At 51.6% G+C, this 22,565-nt stretch overlaps 1 protein-coding gene across 3 annotated transcripts in view; it reads right to left on the bottom strand.

Moving 5' to 3' along the window:
- The window catches only part of DOCK1 (dedicator of cytokinesis 1), a 480,997-nt gene that overhangs the window by 385,401 nt on the left and 73,031 nt on the right, over positions 1–22,565 (bottom strand). For 2 of the 3 annotated variants that reach the window (XM_072972106.1, XM_072972107.1), the window contains exons 11-16: positions 19,155–19,227; positions 15,891–16,033; positions 9,919–10,044; positions 5,641–5,765; positions 4,410–4,508; positions 3,424–3,496 (exon numbers count right to left, since the gene is read on the bottom strand). In XM_072972106.1, coding sequence (XP_072828207.1) covers positions 3,424–3,496; positions 4,410–4,508; positions 5,641–5,765; positions 9,919–10,044; positions 15,891–16,033; positions 19,155–19,227 — 639 coding nt within the window. The remainder of the gene's footprint in view (positions 1–3,423; positions 3,497–4,409; positions 4,509–5,640; positions 5,766–9,918; positions 10,045–15,890; positions 16,034–19,154; positions 19,228–22,565) is intronic. The other variant, XM_072972108.1, reaches the window with a different exon arrangement.

Raw genomic sequence — 22,565 nt, 5'->3', positions numbered from 1 at the left:
GATGAATTTTCCAAGATGCCAGCTGAATATACCATGGGAACGCTGAGCTTCAGAGCTAGAAGACACCTTTAAAATTAGATGTCCCAGATTCTCTTTTTAGAGGTGAAAGGTCAGAGGGCAAAGAGCAATACGTCCAGCCACCTTGGGTCAGGGGCTCAAGGTATTTACACTGAGACGCCGCTGCGTGAGACACCACGTCTCATTCATCTCTGCACTCCTGGTGTCCATCCATCTCTGGTACACAGTAGGTGCTCAATGCATTCCAGCTAATTAGACAGATGAATCAGTGATGGACCCACCAAAAATCAAGGATAAAAGCAAAAAAATGCTGTCTCCTAGGAACTGAGAAAAGAACTTTGTAACACAGTTCTAGAAAACGGAAAACATCTCAGGGCTCAGATGAGAAAGAAGGGATCCTTTTAAGTCTGGACTGACATGAAAACAAGTAAAACTTGTCTCTGTGAAAGCAGCTGTGGTTCAGGACTCGGGACCGACGCTGCCAGCAGACGGCCTCCCTGATCCTACTCAGTAAGAAGCACAAATTTTAAAAGTGCACCTTTTATAAACAGCCTGCATATTCGCATCCAGGGAATGGACTGCCTCTGTTACATGGTCATCAGCGGTCTTTGCAAGGCGGACAACAAATTTACAAAAGCTCAGGGGCCACAGGAGACGGCCACGTGCCCCAGAGAGTGGGCTGGGGCTGGGGGGCTGCCCACCCCACCAGCCCCGACCAGCAAGGCAAACTCAGCTCCCGGCAGGCTGGACCCGGAAGCCTCACAGCTGCTCTCGTCCGTGTGAAACACCAGCTGATGCGCCTGGAATTGCTAACAAGTTGCAGAGGAGTGTTAGAGTGTCAGCACCAAACTTTCCAACCCCAAGGACAGGTCCGAGGGTGAGAAATCTCATCACTTGCTTCCTTTACGGGGAAAGCAGGTCAGATTTCGCTGGGGGCGGCGGGGAGGGCGTGCCGTGTGGCCCCGTTCTTTCTCTCTCTGATCCGGAGCACCCGCAGAGGCCCGGCGGCCGCCCTCATTCCAACCGCGGACAGCTCGGGGCTTCGTCAGCATCACACTCCCCACGACCCCACACACTGAGGCCGGGGAAGCTTCACTAATTGTGCAAATGTGTCGTGGTATAGAGGGTGAAAGCCTCGCGTCTATAATGAGCACTTAAAACTAACAGGAAAAACAAGGATTTTAAAATTAAAAGGCTACAGAAGAGACCCCTCCTGACCTAGTGGAATCAATCAGAGAGGACGAGTTTGCTACAAAGGGGGGGTGCGTCTGAGACGAGCCCTCCGTGTGTACTGGACCTCCCTGCCCTGCGGCGGGCCCCCCACCCGCCCCTCCCCTGCAGCCCACCCGGCCACGCTGTGCCTCCTGCTGCTTCACCTGTGCCACCCCGGCCTGCAGGACCCGGCTGAGGACAAACCTGCCCCAGAGTGCCCCCCTATTCACGCACCCGACTCTGCCCGCCCCGCACCTCTGCCTAACTCAGGGGATGCGCCCAGGCCGCCGCTCTCCACTTGGCTCTTGCAAGCTGACCTCACTCCTCAACCCCAGCCTAAGTCCTGCAAGAGGAGAGAACTCTCCCCGTGAGCTGCGTATACAGCAGGTGCTAAACAAACACCAGGTGCCGGCAGTGGCCTCCCCCAAGGCCGGGGTGTGTGAATGCTTAGGCACAGGGACAGGGGTTCGAACCAGAGCTCTGCCACTGACAATTAGGGGACTTTGGGACACAAGGGGGCGGGTCTCTGAGCCTCAGTTTCCTCCTCTAATGCGGGAAGTGATGAGCACGCCGATACCCACGGGACTGTTGCAGGGACCGATCTAAATAAAGGAGTGAGACGCTGTGCCGGGGGCAGAGCAGGAGCGCAGTGAGTGTCAGTTAAGTGGATGAGTGGGTGTCCATGTCCAACATCAGCACCCATCCAAAGTGCCCTGCACAGTGACAGCTCCCGGCCCACCGCCTGGCGGCCTGGATTTGGCCCTCAGGCAAGGGCACAAAGGTGGGCACTGCTCCGCAGCTGGCCAGACTTCACACCCAGCACCTCCCACTCTTTTTCAGCCCCGACCCCTTCTTAGCCGGCCCCCTGTTCTGCTGAAACACTGAGACAGGACGGGATGAAAGGATGCTCGCAATCCCCACCCAGCTCCAACCTCCACACCCCCACCTACTTTGACAGACCCCGCGCTGTTCTAGACCCCTGGGCTCAGCCACCTCCCGGCCTCACCCTGCTGCACACACAGCTTCGAGCTGGTAGTCACACTCCACCCACCAGCTCTGTAGACCTCCAGCCTCTCCGACACCCCAGAGTGACTATCATTGGGGCGACGCTTCTCACCGGCCCCACACAGGGGTCTACATCCCCCAGCTCCCAGCCTCCCTCACATGTTCACTCTCCCAGGCTCCTCTCCTCACCCCGCCTCTGCAGGCTCCCCACCAAGGGGAGGGCGCAGGAGAGGCCCCCAGAAACAGGGAGAAGGATGCATATACCATCCCAGTAGCAGCTGCTCCGCGGAGCCCTATTCTCTGCCAGGCAACAGCCGCCTCCGTCTCGCTTGGCCATCCAGACCCACCCCACCACGCATTCTTCTCCTCAAGCTAAAGACACACAGAGCCAGGGCTGAGGACCCCCATCTGTGTGGCCCTGGCCCCCACGGGGTCATTGGTGACAAACACGCCCACCCAGACTACCCCCTCCCTCGATGCCGCCACACACAACAGTAGCCAACTCTGATTGTCACTTATGTTCCCAAATCTTAGCCCACTGCCAGATGGATACAGACCACAAAGGCCAGGAGGCGTGTCTTTCTTTTGGGGCATCTTGTTTAGTGTCCAGCCCAGGCCTATGCCCTTAGCAGACAGTGAATTCAACACACGTGATGAGATAAACTTCAGCCATCGATAATAAATCCTCCTGCAACGTGAGTGATTCGAACACCAGCTCTTTCCTCCGAAAGTCTCAGCATCACAGCCGGGCTGCACCAACAGCCACGGGGAAAGGTCGGCCTGAGCTCCAGGCACCCGTGGCCACCGGCAAAGACAGAGAGGTCTTGCTCGAGGTTCCCCAGCCCAGCATAAAGAGCATTAAGAGCCAATGTTTTAAATCTATTTGTTGTGTCTCAGCAACTTTTCTGCCGGACGGCACCATATTACAAGTCAGAGGGGAGAGGGGAAACCAAAGGGGAGAGCAGTTAGTCGTAGCATCTCATTGGAAAACTGCGAGAAGAAAATGGAGCTCTCCTGTGATCAGCTCAAACCGAGGCCACAACGCTTCCTAGGGACAGGGTCACGGGGTGGGGGCAGGGGACGAGCCGAAGTGTCAAGACCTCACGGTGTTAGGTAACCTCGTTCTAGAACCATCTGGAGTGAGTAAGTGCATGAAAAACATGGGGAGCAAAGTGCTTGGTGACTCACAGTCCTGGGACGATCTGTGTCGGAAGGTGAAGCGGAGGTGACTGCGGTTCACATCCTCGATGGGGATGGCCACCTGCGGAACAGAAAGGGCAGTGAGCGCCTCCGCCAGCACCTCCTCGCGGGACTGGACTTACTCTGCTGGAGACGCCCTGCACAGGGCGACACTGCAGGGTGGGGAAAGTCACACCTGATCCCCTACAGGAGTCTCCCCAAGGCAAACGCCTTCTGAAAATTTACACAAGATAATACCAAGCGTCCAGGATGCCAAGCTGCCCGGGCGAGACGGTGGGGTTTTTTTCTGAACATCCTGATCCTCACTGTTCCAGAGTCTATTTTTACAAGTTGCCATTTCCCTTCTTAGCCCCGACTCGGAGGTGTCTGTCCTCCCTCCGCAGCGGCGGGGACCTGCCCTCGGCTGCAGGAGGAAGGCTGTCCTTTTGTGACTTACAGTAGAAGAAAAAAATGCGTGCTGCCTTCAAGCCAACATTGTCCCTAATCTCAGAGCTAACATCTGTATTCCAGAGCCAACCGCCGGCCTGGGGTTCCAACACCCAAGCCCGTGGAGTGCGGGCTGCGTGGGGGCGTCGGCGGGCTGCAGGGAGTGCCACGGGGACAGGACCCGCCTCCCCAGCGATGTCCTCCGCGTACTGTCATCTCTATTTTTGTTACATTTGGGGTAAAGACAGCATGCCACACATAAAACAGACCCGGGAAGAGAAAGACAATAGCTATCTGTAAAGGACTCTGTCATTTGTCTCCATGAAAGTCCTATTTTTATGTCCAAAAGGAGATGAGACTAAATGTATTCCAAGAAATGCCAGTGTGGTTCCTTAGCAACCTTGAACGACTTTGCTGAGGGAGCCACGGAGCCGGCTGAGGGTGCCCACTGGCGGGCAGCCCCGGGCTGGCTGGCGGGGTGGGAGGTGGGGTACCAGTGAGCGTCACATCGTCAACCCCGTGGGATCAAACGACCACGTGAAGGATACCTTAACGGTCTCAAACCAGCGCGGCTGCTTCACTTGGTAGTAAATCACGGACTTGTACTCTGAAATGGCTTCATCACCAGCGCCCGGGAAAATCACGTGCTTTAAAAGAGGGTATACAGAGTTCACATCAGACCTCATAGAGCTTGACACTGCATACATCCCCCTCTCCTCCCACCCCATTAAATGAGCCAGAAGGAGCAGCAGCACTCCAGGAATGCCACGCACCCCATCGCCAACAAACATGCTCCCTGCCACGGAAGGACGTCCGTCGGGAGCCCGCGTCAGCATAGAGCCAGGATCTCAGACACTGAAGATCTTGAAGGTTCCCTAGTCGGTATAGGGACGCCAAAGCCCTCCATCCTTCATGCCTTTACGTCTGATAACACCAACCCTAGGGCCTGCGGGAGCTGCCTGGCTCACTCAGGGGCTAGAGCGAGGGCAACAGACCAAGAAGCACCCCTTCCCCTTCGTCCAGCCGTAAACACTGACCACTCAGCTCGAAGGAGAGCGACTCCAGTCAGGCCCACTGGCAGCACCGCCTCTTTCCAGAGAGACTGGGCACGGGCCTCCCGGAGAGAAAGGATGCCCCACCGCCTGCAACAGCTGAGCCTCAGGGACACACACAGGGCACTGCGCTCAGCCACGCGGCCCAGGGGACTGGCAACAGAGCGGCAGCAGGCAGGGACGTCTGCCCGGGCATCCTAGCCTCTGGTCCTCGGGCGGCCACGGCCTCTGAACACCTCCCAGGACACCAGCCCTGCCGGCTGCTGTGGCCACGTAGGAGAACTCGGTAACCAACCACCGCCCCCCAGGAAAGCACCAAGTTGGAGGCCCAGATTCAAACCCCAGTCCCACCTCTCATGAACTCTGACCCTGAGCAAGTCGACCGATTTCTCTGGGCCTGTTTCCTCATGTCTCAAAAGATGCCAAGAACAATATCTGAACTTCCAGTGTGGCTGTGCTGTTTGAGCCTCAGGTTTATGCCGGCAAGCGGGGCACCAGGAGAGGGTGTGGCTAAATAGGTGGTCAGGACCCCAGAGATGTCCTGACACAGGCCAGCTGCCGGGACCCGCTGGAAACCAGCCCTCGAAGGCACGGGGAGCACGAGAGGAAAGCGCAAAGGCTCCCCCCGAGAAACGGGCTAGTGTCTTTCCGCGCTCTGTAGCAGACCAAGGCGCACACCTGGAAACTCCAACACTACCGAGTGAACTTCGCAGCGATGCATACATACCTCCAGCCGCTTTCCGTCTTCATCATAAACAGACACTGTAACCTCAACGTTCTTCGCCGTGGTCTTGCTTCCTTTATCGAAATCTCCTTGAACCAGTGTTACGTAGATGTCGTTTCGAACATCACCTGGGCGGGGGGGGGGGGGGGGATTACGCCTTCAAAACCAATCCGTTATTCATAGTGTAACCGTGAATTCTGCCGAAGTGTCTAACTCACCACCTCTCCTAGCAGAGGGTCATAAATACTGGATTAGATGATTATGAAATATTTTCTCCCAAATAGCCTCAGCGTTTAAAGACATGACAAAAGCAATTTTGTTAAGACTCGCAAGAAAGAGGAAGATGTCACGGCGCCTAATTATCTGCTTGGCTCTTCACCTGAGCAGAGGAGCGCCTGCACCCCACGGGCAGCCCGTGCTGGGCGCAGACTCGAATGCTGCCAGTGGGTCTGCGCCGACCCAGCCCCCTAGCATCCAGGCAACCCACATCACCCCATGTTGGAGCACAGCTGTGGGCACCTGCGTCTCAGAAGCCAAAGAACATCACACCATCAGTTGGCACACCGAGGAGAGCGTGTGACGCTGGCCTCCTCTTCCTTCCACTAAGGAGCTGAACGGAAAGCAGAATCTGAGCCACAGGCCAATGTCCTGAGTTGACCCCCAGGATTGGGGACTAGAGATGGGTCAAGAGAGAAACTTCCTGCAAAGGAGCTTCTCTCCTCCTGGCGGGCAGCTGTCAGGATGCTGAATGGGGCCGCAGGGAGCAGAACAGACCTGCACATTTTAAAGGAAGATGGGGCCTTAAACTGTGCCCCAAAAAACCAAAAAACATCACACAACAAATGAGCTCAAGACACTTCTTCCTACTGAGAACACATGAAGCCCCTGGTAATGGTCCGACTGGGGAAACTCTGCAAGCTTCGTTAGCAACGTGATTTAGAGGCAGCGTCGCTCCCCAGTGACGGCGGCTCTGCTGTCTGTCTGGCCGCCTCCCACGCCTGACCCACCTGCTCTCCCACGGGCGACACGGGGAACGGTTTTGTCAAGCGCAGTAGGCGACCTGCTCCAGGCGAAGAACAAGGATCCATGAAGAAAAACAAACCCCCTCGGTTTCTTGCTCCTCTTTTGCTTTTGAGAGTGCTCTATTCTGGCCTTTCATGGATCCAACTATTAAATTCAGCTTTCATTTAAAAATCATTATTATAATAATCCCAGTGGGTTGCTACCACAGCTTCAGTCACTGCCGCGAAAGGAAGCCGGGCGGCAATCACCGATGCTGACCACGGAGCTGTGTGACCTCAGACACGCCATGAGCCTCCCGGGCCACTCACAGCTAAATGGCCTTACCGATCAGGCAAGGTACTCCGGGCAACCTCTCCGCCTGGAAATTCTGTCAAAGCACAAAATCGCTAATCAAAAAGCTCCAACAAGTTCCTACAGCCTCATCAGCTAGAGAAGCATCACGTGCCAGGGCAGGGGGTGGTCCCACCTCATGGTCTCCTTCTCCGCTACTCCATCCCAGAAGTAAGGTCAACACCACAGATGGGCACAAACCAGAGGCTCTCACCAAATACCCCTGGGCTGCAGGGTTCTCATTCTGGGGCGGGAGGAGCTGGAAGCCACCCAAACCTCCAGCCATCTCCCCAGCTTCCCCGCCAGGATCCTTCAGAAAGACCCTGGGATTTCCAGTGGGTCCTGGGAAGCCTGGAGAACCGGCGACAAGGCTGACATGGCCAGCTCTCCCGCTGCGCAAAGGAGACAGAAGCATGTCTCCATAGCGTCCAGGTGACCAGAAGGGACAAGGCATGGTTTCTGCCAGGCTAAAGGCAGGCGTCTCTCCCCTAGGGGGCAAGATGCGGTACCCACAGCCTCCCAGCGACCACCCCCCACAGAGAACCCGGGGGACTCGCCCAAGCCAGGCCTGCTCACTCCAGGGACCCCAACGCCTGACTCCGCACATGCAACAGGCCAGGACAGTGGTCAGCTGTCTAGTTTCCCCGTGAATCTATTATGAGATTATTGTGGAGGTTTAGACCAATTACAAGGGAAACACAACCAGAGTGAACTAGACATTTCCCGTCTTTCCCTTTGCACACGGGAATACCCCAAGGTCACCCAGGATAAATGCGGGACAGTGAAGGCATTATCTTCATTCATAAACTCACATCTCAAATCCAAATGCAAACCATGTCCACTAGGACATCCAAATTAATCTGCTGCATATAGAACAGACTTGATGCGTTCAAGCAATAGCTGTTCCACAGGTTTTTTTTTTCTGATGGTTAGTGTGTTTTGCCATGAAGTATTTTTTTAACTGAAGCATAGTTGATTTACAATGTGTTAATTTCCAATGTACAGTATAGTAATTGTTATATATAAACATATTGTTTTCCATTAAAGGTTATTACAAGCTATTGAATATAGTTCCCTGTGCTTTACAGCTGAACCCTGTTGTTTATCTCTTTTGTATACTATAGTTTGCATCTGCAAATCCCAAACCCCTAATTTACCCCTCCCCGCCTTTCCCCTTTGATAGCCATGAGTTTGTGTTCTTCCTGTGATGTCCCACTTTCCTCCTACACAGGTGAACCACCATGATTCAGCGTAGCCGACGTCAGATGTCTTTCACGTCGATTTAACAGACAGAACAGACAATGACCCACGACAGCCCTGAAAGGCAGAGGGAGTAGAAAGAACACGTCCCTAAAACGCCCTAAACAAAGCTACACGTGACGACAGGCACGCTGAGTGGCTGGCTCTGCCTGTGGACAGACAGCAGAGCCCTATAACAGGAGGCTGCAGGAAAACTTCAACTGTGAGGTGGTTTGGCGGCATTTCCACCGCTCATTAGCCACATGACTTTAGGCTGCGGCTTAATCTTGATGGGAATCAGTTCAACTCCAATTTGTAGGCTTCCAAGATCTGTATGTGGATCAAGCTACATTACTCATGTGAGCGTTACCTGCAAACCAAAAAGTATCCCATCGATGTCAAGGATAAATATTAACATGCATCCCAAGATCTCAACAGAATCAGAGCAGATGATTAACACGAATGTTATTTAGAAACCGAAAAGTCACATGTAAATACCAGAGATTAACCGTACCATGGGATCTCATTATCAGTTTAATAAGCTTAAAACCCATGACTGGGCTGGGGCCACACCAGGATGGTAACTACCACACACTGAGCAGGTACCAGGTGTGGACATTCACACGCACCAGTCGTGGAACCTGTGCATTCACCTCTGGCAGGTTATGTGCTGGGCTGTCACTCTCTGCTCCTCTTCCCTTCTTTTGACCAGATGTCCATCCAGACATGCGTAGTGTGTCCCCATCTCCCTCATACGACCCTTGCAGTTGGGAGGAGCTGACCACTCCCAGAGGTCCCAGTGGCCAATGTACATATGCCACCACTTTGGCCCATGGCTGTCCAGGGTCCCCAAGGGACCTGAGCAGTCAGGCGGGGTGACACTCAGCTTCCTTGTTAGGAAACACTGGGTGAAAAGCACGTTGTCCTCTTCAGGACACTGGGATGTGGGAAGAAAATGGAAGCCAGCAGGACTGGTCCCCAGAGGATAAAGTCAACATGCAAAGGATGCAGCCCAGCAGAGGGAGCTGCGAAGAATGCAGCCCCGTGGTCCAGGCTGACCACGCAGCTCTGTCTCTGGTCGCCAGTTACGTGACCAACAAACACCCTCAGGGCTCAGCCATTTGAGTTGCCTTGTGCTTTCTGTTACTCACACCCTAGAGCATCCAACTCCAGCCAGCCCTACAGGCAGGAGTTACTACTGTTCTCACCCTTCGGATGACGAAACCACAGTTAAGGGAGGTCAGGTAACTTGCCTGGCCCAGGAGGTGAATGCACGCGGGCATCTCGATTAAGGGCAACTACAGAACAAGGAACAGCAATGGGTTTGCTTCTGATCATGACGGCTTTGACCCCAGCTGGTGACAGAAACCCAGCTCAAGGTCTCAGGGCTGAGCTTCTGGCAGGTGCTTGTTTCATCCCCTTGTCCCTGTCACCATATGGCCAGGAGGCACGCCACACCAGCCCTCCCAGGAGAAACCTCCTCCCCTCGACCTGAAGCCGGGTGGTCAGCCGTCACGCTGCCCACAGCTCCTGCAGGGATGACCCAGGCCATGCTGGGGTTTCCACCCTCAACCCTCTGCTTGCCCGAGCCCTTGCATCAACGGCACCCATCACAGCCAGCTACAGAAACCTCCCCACGCCGGCCGCATCCATCCCGCGCTCAGAAGGGTGAAAGGAGTCCGTTCTCACCAGGCATGATTATCTCCGGAAACCCCGTTTTCCGAGCCACCGCTGTGGTCCTGTCCACTAAATGAGGAAATTCTTTCCTGATCTGATGGATATCTCCAGGAAGTAATTTCAATGTTACCCACAAACCTAGAAAAACAAGGGTTGCATGAGTCACACTGTATCTTGTCCATCTTTATGTCTTGTACGTTTTTAGAAGACGTTTTCACGACATCAATTTTGATGAATGAGTGACTTTTCATTCACAGCTCGACACCTTAAGAGAAAACGTGGGTGGATGAGAAAAAAAGGAGAGCAGCCAGGGAAGAGGTGCCAGCACAGGGGAGTTACCTGCATCCCATTAGCTGGGATGCAAATCTCGCCCCGGAGGAGCCTGCCGGCGAACAAGCATTAAGAGCCGTTCTGTGCCACCTCCACCCAGGACGGACGACTCTTTTGAGTTGATACACATTTAAGATAAATCAGAAGGTGGCACTTTTCTGGGAGTGGATTGAGAAGGCTATCATTTTGCATTCTCCCACGAAGGATGATAGCAGAGGAGGATGGGGTTGGGGAGGTATATTCACAGCTTCACGGGCCTGTGAAGGTACCAGCTTCTCGGCAGCACCTGGGCTTTTGAGAAGAGGAGGCACGGAGCACAGAGTTGGGGGCCACCAGCGGGTCACCCACACGACCAGGAGGGACAGCGGCAGTCAGGGCAGCCCCAGCCCTCTGTTTCACAGCATCACAGCAAAGGAGGGACAGATGCTCTGGCCGCCACTCAACTCCTTTCTCCAAGGGGGAAAATGACTTTCAAAGCCTCTAAACAAGACGCAAGGACGCCCTGGAGAGAGCATGGTGAACCCGAGATCCGTGCGGGCCATGCCCTCCCTCCGCAAAGCTGATGGAGAATCGAATTCTGTATAAAATACTGGAGCAGCAACCAAATGATACGAGGGAAGAAAGCAGACCCTCTACCAAGTCAAGCACAGGAGACAAACTTGCTTGTTTGTCAGACATTTCCAGGGACCATGCCTTTCTCCCAGGTGTGGAGGGAGGTTGTCACTATCAGGTGGCAGGTCAGGGTCTCCAACCTTGAGACCTCACACCCTGCTTGGCCTGGCCTGCTTGCTCCCCGCTCACTCAGCTCTGCAGGACCCCACCTGCCCATCAGAACAGAATGGCACCCATCCTCACTCACACCACTACCGCGCGTGCGTGCACGTGAGTACGTGCCTGTGTCCCGCTGGTCCTCCTCCAGATGCGTGCTTCCAAGGGGCAGGGACCACGCGCCACTGCTCAGTTCGGCAGCCTGCACTCAGCAGAGGGCATGGGAAAACCACAGACCTTATCCACAAATAACCTTCATTCTAAGCAGAACCAGAAGACATCTGATGGGGACACATAAGGAACACATCTGAGGCTGCTTCTGGTCCTCACATCTCACTCCCTGTCCCTCGAGGTCCCCGGTCTTCCAGCTGCTGCCTGTCCTCTGCAAAGGTTTACATGACTTGAGGTGGAGGAAGTCCTGTCACTGATGACAGCTGACTCTTTGTCAGCGGGTGAAACCCCACCCTCTCGCCAACTAGACAGTCCCTCTGACTTATTCAAAAGCATCTCACACGCACTTACTGTGTGCCAGACAACACACTGGGCACTGCAGACACAGGGCAAAGACTCACTGCATCACGGCCAGGGGATTAGCTTCTATTCCATGAGCCAAACCTGAACGGTTGTCTCAGTGAAGTATGTGCCTAAAAAGAGCTTTCTAAGGCACGTGTGGAGGGTGTGCGTCCCAAGACTGCGTCCCGGACGTCACAGAGGCTCCCGGGGGAAGGAACATGGTGCTGAGACCTGAGGGGTGAGCAGACGGGAAGTGAGGGGATTCCAGGCCGGAGCCCAGGATGCAGGGGGCAGAGGTCTGCGATGTGGCCTGGAGGCAGCACAGACCTGACCCTGTGGGGCCTGCCAGCCGAGGCAGGAGCTCTGGGCCCCCTGAAGGGCAGCAGGGAGGCCCAGAGGAGGAGCAAGGACCAGAGTCGGACTCCACAGACCGTACGGGACCAAGGGGGTGGGAATTTAGAGCGAGCTGAGGACCCCACAGAGGAACCACTGCAGGATCCCAGGCTGATGCTGGCAGGACTTCAACACCGGTAGTGACGGTGGAGTCAGCAGCCTGGAGGTCACATCAGAACTGGAGGAAGGAAGGGTGGAAGGCGGGAATGGTTCTCAGAGATGGTGACAGTTGTGGGCATGACCAACAGCAGGTGCTGGGACGTCCAGCATCTGGACGGAGTGGTCCTAAAGGGTGAGAGCACAGAATGAGGAGAGAGAGAAAAAGGCCCGACCTGTTTCCAGGAGACCTGCTGACTTTCAGAGTCCGCACAGGGAAAGAGAAGTCAGGGTATGGGAAAGCAGAGGGCAGAGAAAAAGGGAAACCAGGAGTAGGTGTGTGGCCAACAGCACAAAACGCAGCCCGAGGACTGGGGAGCACCTGCAGCTCTGGGCCACGAGGGGAGGCCTCGGCGAGAGCCCTCCTGAGGGAGGAGGGGGGCAAACGCTGGTGGAGAAGACAGAGACGGAGAAGGGCGGGGGCAGGTGAAAGCCACTCTGCTGAGACATCGAAAGTGGTGTTGAAAGATAATACCCACGGACAGAGGTAAAAATTTTTGTTGTTTCCTCGTCTTTTCTTTCCTTCTATACTCCCTCCTCCCTTTTTACTTAACGTATAAAATTCCAGATCATGAGAGAGAGAGTTTGAAGAAATAGGAGAGAAACATAACCAATAAAAAGAGGTCTCTAAAGAGTTGTAGGGGGTAGCACCCCATCAGGGACACATGTATCATTGCTCATGATGTGCACTGCACAAGGCAACTAGAAAAGAAAGGCAAGTGGGAGCTAAATCTAGCCCACGCTCTGCTCACCAAGCCGTGTATCCTGGCAGGGATGCATCTCCCCACTCCCCCAGAGGACGGACCCCCTCTTTCTAATTCACAAGCTGGCACAGCTCTAGACCTGTAGGACAGGTGGGCGGATGGATTTTCGAAGGGCCGGGCACCTAACCCCTGGCTCTGCCCTCCAGTAGAGCAGACCCAGTGAAAGGGACGCTCGCAGAAGTGCAAGGGGAATTATCACTGCGGCTGCCACGAACTTGCCCCCTGCTGGGGGCATCAGGACGCAGCTGACAGCTTCTCAAATCGGAGTCCACAAAGCTCCCAAAGGAAGGACTATCTCCAGAATGAATCCAACTTGAAGACACTTATCAAGGACTTTGCAGGATATGGTGAGGTCATGACTTAAGGGGCTAAAGGTAAAGATGTCTTTCCAATACCTTTTCTTTCTCGCCAACACCAGCCGCTCGATTATCTTACTTGATAAACCAGTCGCTCAGGGGCACAATTTGTTATAACACAACTTAAACACAGTGGCTAAATTTTCCCGGTTATACTGGGTTTAAAACACTTTCCTCATAGGAGGAAACGAGGCCAATTTTCAAAGAAAAAGTATGTTTTAGGTTGACTCTTGTTCAACCAGAGTAACTAAGAACAAAAGGCATTAGCAGACACATTTCAAACCACAGTAGCAGAACTCTGGGGGCATCTGAGGATTTAGCAAACACATAAAACACCCAGCATCTCTGGGTTCAGGGTTCCGAATAATTTAGGCTAAATATTAAAGATGTCAGTTATGGGGGGAGGGTATAGCCCAAGTGGCAGAGCACATGCTTAGCAGGCACGAGGTCCTGGGTTCAATCCCCAGTGCCTCCTCCAAAAAATAAATAAGTAACTAAACCTAATTACCTGCCCCTCCCCCAAAAAAAGATGTCAATTGTGACAAGTAAACATGTAGGTGCAAACCCAAACTGGGCCAAAGCCTGGAGACCAGTTCAGAAGAGACAGGCCATGTCCCCCCAGGTCCCTTTCACTGCTCCATGCACTTGACTGGGATCTGACGGGTCACCACAGATGGAAACACGGAGCTGCACTGGGCAAAACCGCACACAGCAAGCAGCCAGCTCCGTGCTGCGTCCGTGGGCCCGGCTCTCTCCACATTTCCTGGGAGGCACTGAAGCAGGCCTGAAAACAAGCTTGGAGAGACGTCACTCCGCCACTTCCTGCTTCACAGTAAACCTGAGCTAGTGAGGTGGCCCCAGGGCATCCTGGTTCAGGAAGGCACCAGCGGCCCCTCTGAAAACAGCCCATGTTCTTGTCTCTTAGTTCTCACTATGACCTGAAAGCACCACTCCTCCCCGCCGGAGTTCAAGGAATGAGGGGCCCTGGCATCAGCCCATCTCTGTGACATGGGTTTTGGCCGCAAGACCAGTAAGGCTGACAGGCAGGCCCTCGGTCCTCTTTCTGAGCCAGTGCCTGCTGGCCTGCCACCCACCCCTACTTTCCTTCGTGACTCTATAATAAAAGTTGATCAAAACTTTGATGACTTTGCAAGAGGAGCCAGGGGCCTGGGGCCTGGGCGCTCCCCGCCCCGGCCCCCTGAGAGTGGCTCCAATCAAACAGCTTTAATTGGACCTCCCTGTGGTTTTCAATTAAAGTGCAAATTGGGAGGGCTGGTAATTTATGAGAGGACGGGTCCTGGGTCAGCTGAAAATTGCTCTGTCTGCAGGCGACACGATTCATTAACATTTGGGGTTGGGGCTTTTGTTTTGTTGTTATTTTCCAGGGAAGGGGGTGGCTCACACCAAATGGAAGCCAAAGGTCCCTGTGGAGCAACATGGGCAGCTAATTCCTCCAGAGCATTCTTCAGGCTTGATTCACAGGCTTCTTTAGAATGATGGGAAATGAATCAAGATAATTGTTTCTTACAAGTCTAGCGACATAAGGCAACTAGACAATGAAATAGGTCTATTCACCGAAGCTCTGCCGAGTTTACGGTCACGTCTGGATCTAATCAAGAACTGAGAGGTGGGCTTTCCCACCAGCGCTAAAAGCAGCCCCGGGTCGGAGTGATTCTGAAGGTGACTTCCCCTCCGGCTGGAGGCGGGGCCTCAGTAAACGGCAGCGCTCCTGGCCAGCCGAGTGCCAGCTGTCACCAGCCCGAGGTGGTTGATTCATTGCCTCTGCCAACAGAAGGTCAGCTGCTGGGAAACTTGTCAGCGTGGGATTAAAAACAACGACAGCAACACAGGCCGTGGGGGAGGAGAAGTCCCCGCCACCGCAAAGCGGAAGGGGAACTGGTCGGCAAAATGGAGCCAGTTTCCCCGGGGGACAGGCTGGGGGGGCCCCAGCAACACTGCGGCGGTGACTAGTTCACAGCGCGAGGCAGGGAAAACCAGCAGGGAAGAGAGCACGTGGGGAGGGGACTCATGTCAAACGTCCTGTGTTTCTCCAAACGGCAAGGTGAAAGCACGGGCAGTGGACAGTTATTTTATCCTCCAGTGAAGTCATTCAAGCGTTTGTAACAGAGGAGATGGCTGGAGAAGTCTGAGAAAGGCAAATAAAGAAGTCGCTTCTAGTCTCATCAACTCTGGGCTCTTTCCAAACACTTAATTGTATCTTAGTCTTCTTCTCCCATCCAGGAGGCTGGCTCTCAGCAATGCTTACAAAGGTGATCAGCAGGAAAAACCACATATGCTGTACATCACGGACAATGAGTACCCACCATTATCCGACACTGCAATCACCATTGTTATCAGAATCATGTTATCAACATCATCATCTTCATCATCATCACCCCCATCAGCATCATCACCACCACCACCATCATTATCACCACCATTAGCACCATCACCACCACCATCACCACCATCACCACCATCACCACCACCATCATCACCACACCACCATCATCACCACCACCACCACCATCATTACAATCATCACCCCATCATCACCACCACCGTCACCACCATTAGCATCATCAGTATCATCACTATCATCACCATCAATATGATCATCATCAAAGTAAAATCCAAACCACACAGCTTTGTCCCAAGTTCATGTAAATGGACATTTACAGAAACAAAACAAAATAATACGTACCCTGGCCCTTGTGGTTGACTTCTTTGGCAGCAATGACTTTGTTTATAACAGTCTGAAGGAAATCATTCTCCCCTGCCACCCTGGGTGAAAAACGGGATGACATGTTCAGCGGCTTGTGTCGAATGGCGTCGTCCAACGCGAGCCTGGAGGGCACGGGACGACCAAGACCACAGGAGACAAAGGGGCACAGAGACCCAGAGGTCACGGTAACAGGGGAACACAAGAGATCATCATCACCGAGTGCGAGAGAGAGGCATCATGAGTCAACGCACGACAAAGGACAGGATAGGTGACAAGAGAGACAGGAAGAGCATTGATCAGGAAAATGCTGAACCACACAGGAGAAGTAAGGCAAATGAGGTCGACCCTGTCCCCAGGAAATAAATGTGCACCAGGGCTCCACTCCATGTCTATCAGACAATTTTAAAAAGGGGAATTTAACTAAAAATAACATAGTTGGACAGCATTTAATACCAAGGAATGTTTATGGCCATTTCTGCTATTTCAATAATTCTTGACCATACAGCACAGGTCAAGGGGCAGGTGCTTTGAAGGGAAATTAAGGCAAAAAAAAAAACAAAAAAAAACAAACCCTCTGACCTAACTGCTTGGAAAGCTCGGGAAACCACCACCCCACTCCATCAGACTGGATACCGAGTGCAGCCTCGAATGGTTAAATGTGAAAAGAGCGGCATAAAATCGAACACAACTGCCATGTCCGAAAAGTAAAACTGTGACACAGTTATGACTGTAAACGTTTCGTCAAGGTTTTGGGGACCCATGAATGAGCCTTTACGAGAGGCTGCTCTAGGACCAGGAGACTAAATACGAACAGGCGGCATGGGCGAAGGGAAATACCACGTAGCACAGCGAAGCACAGGAGGCAGTGAGCAAGAAAATATATGGCATGTACATGATGTTTCAAATTATTTCTAGAAACAAGGACAAATGTTATTTATCACTCGAGCCCCCATGACTCAAGAGAGCTGAGGGCTGTTTTAATTTACTCCGCCAAGTAAAAAAGACAGAGAGAGAGACGTGTACACTGTGCCTCCGTCCTGAAAACCTCTCCTGTGATGTAATAAATCAGTCTTAATGGACCAAAAAATGGGTTCATTAGCACGGCATTTCCCAAAGAACTGGTTTCACTGCTTGTTTTGCTATTAAAATCATGCTTCTCTTTTGTCTCTAACATCGAAAATATTAATCTATTAGTCTTCTTTTCACGGAACAAGTAGCCTCAAAGTACAATAAGACTTGAAATGTAAGAATATTTCTTTAAGTGGGTATTTCACTACACGACAGAAAAAGATGGCGGCAAGAAGCCATCTCAAGTAGGTCGTAACGTGTCCCGGTGACATTCAGATGAGTGAATCTGAAACCAGTAATGCCCCTTGCTTTTCAAATCCTAGCCCAAGTTCTTTTTCCCTTGATTTTTCCCCAAAGACACCAAGAGGCAACAGGTAATTTCAACACAGGGGTACATTGGGGACATCAGGAAACTCTGAGGTCTAATATATAAAACAGCAATCAAACAGCACTGGGCTGCATTTGTTTCTCACGGCCAAAAGAAGCAACTTGGATTTATCTCTTATAATGATGCACTTTATTTGTTACCTCAACATTGGCCCGTATTCAAAGGTGATGTTCCCCTTGTTTACTAAAGAAACTTCCAGATTCTGCAGAACTGAGCTTCCTTGGTAACTGTCTTCACTGGGTTTGATTCCAAAGTACCACCATCCAACAGAACATTCTAGGATGATGGAAACGTTCTCCACCTGCGCTGTCCAATATGGCAGCCACTAGCCAGCTGCGGCATGGAAGGGTTTAAACGGGATGAGTTGTGATCGAGGAACTGAATATTTAATCTTATTTAATTTTCTTTAATTTAAACAGCCACACGTGGCTAGTGGTTACTGCGTTGGACAGAAGAAGACATCTAAACAACAAAGCCATAAAACACCTGTGCCTCCAGTCGTGTGATGAGATACAAAAAAAAATGAACCCCAACTTCAAGCACATTATCGCAGGATTTTCTATTATTCTTATGTTGAGAAGATGGCAGAAATTCCTACCGAGCCATGCTACAGGACGCTATTCGACCAGATCACCTGCCTGCAAAGAAAACCACTCTATTCCATCTTGAACGAGTGGTTCTCAAGCCTGGGGCTGAAGGGGTGGTCCGCTGGGCAAAGACAGTTGTGCAAACAGAAGCGACCTCACACCTCCTGCCCCACCCGCCCCGGGATCTGACTCCTTCCACCGCCCACTAATATCACTCACCGCCAACCATCCCAACCCAGCCAACTCCTGAAAACGACAAAAAAAAAGTCTAAAATAAAATTGTGTCAAGTTGGAACCACTTAAACAGAAACAGAAATGAGGAGAAAAGACAGAACACGGGGCACTATGACAGGTCATTCTAACTCAACTGATCATCATTCACTCTGCACAGGTTTCACACCGCCAGGAGGAAGCCGCCTTTTGCAACTAACCTAAACCACTCTAATTCCTCCTCCTCTCTCCCCACCTCTGTCTGAGGTGTGGAAGTGCCCTTGAAGGGACTACACACCATTATCCAGGTGCCCTCCGGCTTTCATCTCCAGGGAAGTAACACCAAGTCTTTGAACCTTTTCTAGGGGATCTACCTTCAAATCAGAGAATCAATTTAATGAATCTCCTCCAAGTGCTTCCCCAGCTTCCCACACCTCTCGACAGACGCCAGGTCAGAACTAGACAAACCCCACACATGGCAAGCACAGCCAGAGTCCACCGTAAGCAACACAGAGACACAGAAGTCACCAGCGCAATCATTTCCTTAAAGTCTTATTTCTCGTTTTACAGAAGAATTCATCACTGTTTTGTTTGGTTTTTCTTTTTAATTGTAAAAATAGCAACGTCCCGTGATGAATCTGAAAATACTGTATTTTGCAAATGTGAACAGCTGCCAGAATAAATCAATTTCGTAAAGAAATATTCATGCTCAGAGTAGAACTGGAATTCTGCGTGTCCTGCACGATAAGGCACTTCAGGGATCACCTGGAGAATCTGCTACTTGTGAGACTATAAACAAACTCTAACCCCGGTTTCTAGTGACGACAAAAATGCCACGCACCCCAGCAGTGACTAAACAGATTTGCCATTATTATAAAATAATCAGTGCTATCTGTGCTGAGTTGATCAACTTAACTATAAAGATAATCATCCCAAACGTACATTTCCCATCTTCTATCTGGTTAAGTACGTTGATTGCTCTGTACTTACGGCTGAAAGGGAATGAAATGCTGTTTGTCTTCATCATCTACTTTTCCATTGATTATGTCTGTGACATCCATCACTGGGGACAAGAAAAGAACAGAAATTGTTTCGCTTAAGTGCTAGAAAGCAAACAAACAGAGCAACATCAGAATGTCTTCTAACCACAGCACAAACTGCATGGTGGAATGTTTTGATATTCAAGGGTAACGTTTTCCATGGCTGAAAGATAAATTATCTGAAAACACCGACCCAAATAGGGTCCAGGCTCAAATGGCAGCATCCCAGTTAATAAATTCCTTCTCCTAGTATCCAACGGGCACTGACTGAGCTGCACTGCCCAAGAGAACTTGGTGTGATGATGAGATATTCGATCACACGGAGCACCCAAAAGTGGCCAGTGTGATGGAGGAACTCAATTCTTACTTTGACTTCATTCATTTACACTGAAATACCATGCGTGGCAGGGCGACCACACAGGACAGCACTGTGTGGAGGCTTCACATCACTTACCACACGCCCCCGAACAAGGAAACCGTAATGAAGTGGCTAAGGTCTGCCCATCCCCATGCTGGAGTCTGCAGACACTTTCAATAAACACTTGAAAGTTAATCCCCACACTTACCTACTGGACAGCTGAGGAAACTAGGCTCAAAGACACAAATGAATGAACTTGCCCGAAATGTGGTAGCTACAAAGACCCGATGCCCCGGGTCTGACCAACACAGCGAGAAACCCCCAGAACAGCCCCTGGGGTGCTGGACACGTATGCTCTCCACCCTGCTCAGCCTCCACCCCTGACCGCGGGTAAGTGAACAACACGCCTCATTTATGTCCTTGTGCACGATCCTTTCCCGAACGACATAAGATCATATATTAAAAGTGGGAACAATTTCCATTTCTGCCACCTTCCCCCACCCAAAAAAGTGGGGAGGCATCTGTAGGACCAGAACAGAAGCATCTCCTCTATTGTGAAGATGCTCATATGCCCAAGACCACACTTTCACCACGAGTTCAGAACCACCAAACAGCTCGTTTTTCAGCCAACATCCAATCAGCCTCTGGTCTTTGCAGCAACAGCCGGGACACTCGGCTATGGGCTAGAACAAGGTGAGTCTGAACCTGGGAGACCTTCTCCTGCAGCCTTCCTGTGTCTGCAGACCTCTCTCCTCCATCAGTCTGTCTGACGGTGAGTCACCCTGATGGCCCAGCTCCCTTGTCAAAGCCCCCGTCTCCAGCCCTGGCCCCATCAGGAGCCCAGAAACTACTGGCAGGAAGTCAGCATGTGAGCAAGAAACACAGCCTCGGTCGGGGCACCAGGAAGTGGAAAGCAGCCTTGGTTCTGCTACCTCCTAGGGGTGACAGCCCCTGGGTCCCCCCGGACTAAGACTCGGAGTTGAAGGCATTGAAACTGCCTTCCCCACACCCTTGCCCCAGGGCCCGCCCTCGCTGCTCTGCAGCACACAGGCCTCGGCCACAGAAGTTCTCACTGCAGCTGGGACTTTGGGCCCTAAAAGGTGCCCGCTGTCAAAGGGGGACATGAAGGACTTGGAGGGGGTCACCCCCAAACTGAGAGCCCAGGGTCTCTACATGCAGGGGTGAGGGTCAGTCTTAAAAAAGCCAAGAGTGCAGCTGTCTGTAGTCACTGTGGGCACGTGACAGAGGAGGACGTGAAGAGCCCAGAAACGACATCATGCGACACCAGCAGTAGGAGGAAGGTGGCGTCAGGACGATGGCAGTGGAGGAGGGACAGCAAAGGGAGGAAACCAGGAAGGAGTGACTGGAAACGCACCGCAGGGGGAGGGGCCGGGCAGGGTGACGCCCAGTACCACCTGCTCACAGCACCCAGGCCCGGAGCATTGAGGTGGCCAAGATGCACAGCAATTCCACTTCGAGGGCTTCAGCCTCTTCAAACAGAAAGGGCACAAAGATCCAAGTTCAAGGCTGTGCACCACGGACCTGCCACACCTCAAAGCTGAAGACATCCCAAAGCCCCAAAGCAAAGGGCCCCTGAAATAACGACACAGCCACAGTCAGCAGCCGTGGAAAATCAGAATTTCTGAATATTATTAATAAAATGAAATGCTCATAACATAAAGTTAAGTTTTCTAAAAAGATAAAAGTACAAAACATGTGACGTGAGTGCACGTCACACTACAAACTGCACACCTGAACGGGGTTAGGACAGAAAAAAAGAGACCGGAAAAAGTGAACAGATAAACAAACAACAAAAAAGTATGATCTAACAGAAACAGACTCACAGACATAAAAAGCAAACTTAGGGTTACCAGGAGGAAAGGGGGCTGGAAGGGAGAAAGTGGGAGTTTGAGATTTGTAGACACTAACTACTGTATAGAAAACAGATAAACAACAAGGTCCTACTGTACAGCACAGGGAACTATATTCAACACCTTGCGATGGCCTATAATGAAAAGGAATGTAAGTGTGTATACGTATGACTGAATCACTATACTGTGCACCAGAAATTGACACAACATTGTAAACTGACTATACTTCAATTAAAAGAATTTTTAAAAAGAAAAATAGAATGAAAATAAGAGATAATGACATGGAATGTGCTTATGATGATAATGAAAACACAAAACCTATATATAGGAAGGCTGAAAAAAACTTTTAAAACAAAGTATGGTCTGGTCGTGTTTCAAAAACTTACATACCACACACAAGGGGAAAAAATTAGAAACAAATTTACCAAAATGCCATGATGTCCAACCCTGGCTACACAAAATTAGGAATGAATGATGTTTTCATTATGCTTTCCTTTCTTTTCCATCATTTTTATAATTTTACATCACTTTCAAATTATAAAAAGGTCTTTTAAAAAGCGACATCGTATTTTCAATAGAAGGCTAAGAACTGTAGGCTTAAGAAGGTCCACCAACGCCTTCCTCACTTCAGCAACCTGGGCCCCTCCAGCAATATGCAGCAGCCTTCCAGATATAGCCTCAGAATTAAATCTGGATGTGGAGATGCAGCTAGAAAACAAATGGGCAGAATATGATCACCAAAACATTGATCAGTATCCTGAGATGTCCCTTCTTCATGAGACAGAGAACACGGGGTCAGAGGAGGTATGGATCGAGTGGGTCGGAGGCCCTGAAAAGAGGCCTCGGGGCGTGCTGAGGCCACCGTGCAGCAAGCAGGCATGTGGTCAGACAGCAGCCAATCACCAGTCACCGCACGGCCCGCCGTGGCGCACAGGTGATGCTGGTTAAAGCACAGGTCTGACTCAACCATCTGGCATGGGGTCTGGGCAAGAACACGTTTTAAAAGCTCCCAGACTGTGTCTGTGAAGGTACAAGTGTGTATGAGAAATACACTTTGGGCTGAGAGCCGCTGCTTTAAAGTATTTACCCATGTCAAAAATTTACATGATCACATCACACGATGAAACGCACT

Source organism: Vicugna pacos, chromosome 11 (assembly GCF_048564905.1).
Source record: "Vicugna pacos chromosome 11, VicPac4, whole genome shotgun sequence".
In the NCBI taxonomy this organism is placed as follows: Eukaryota; Metazoa; Chordata; class Mammalia; order Artiodactyla; family Camelidae; genus Vicugna; species Vicugna pacos.
Note: the sequence above shows the minus strand (reverse complement) of the source record. Positions and strands in the feature narration are given on the sequence as shown.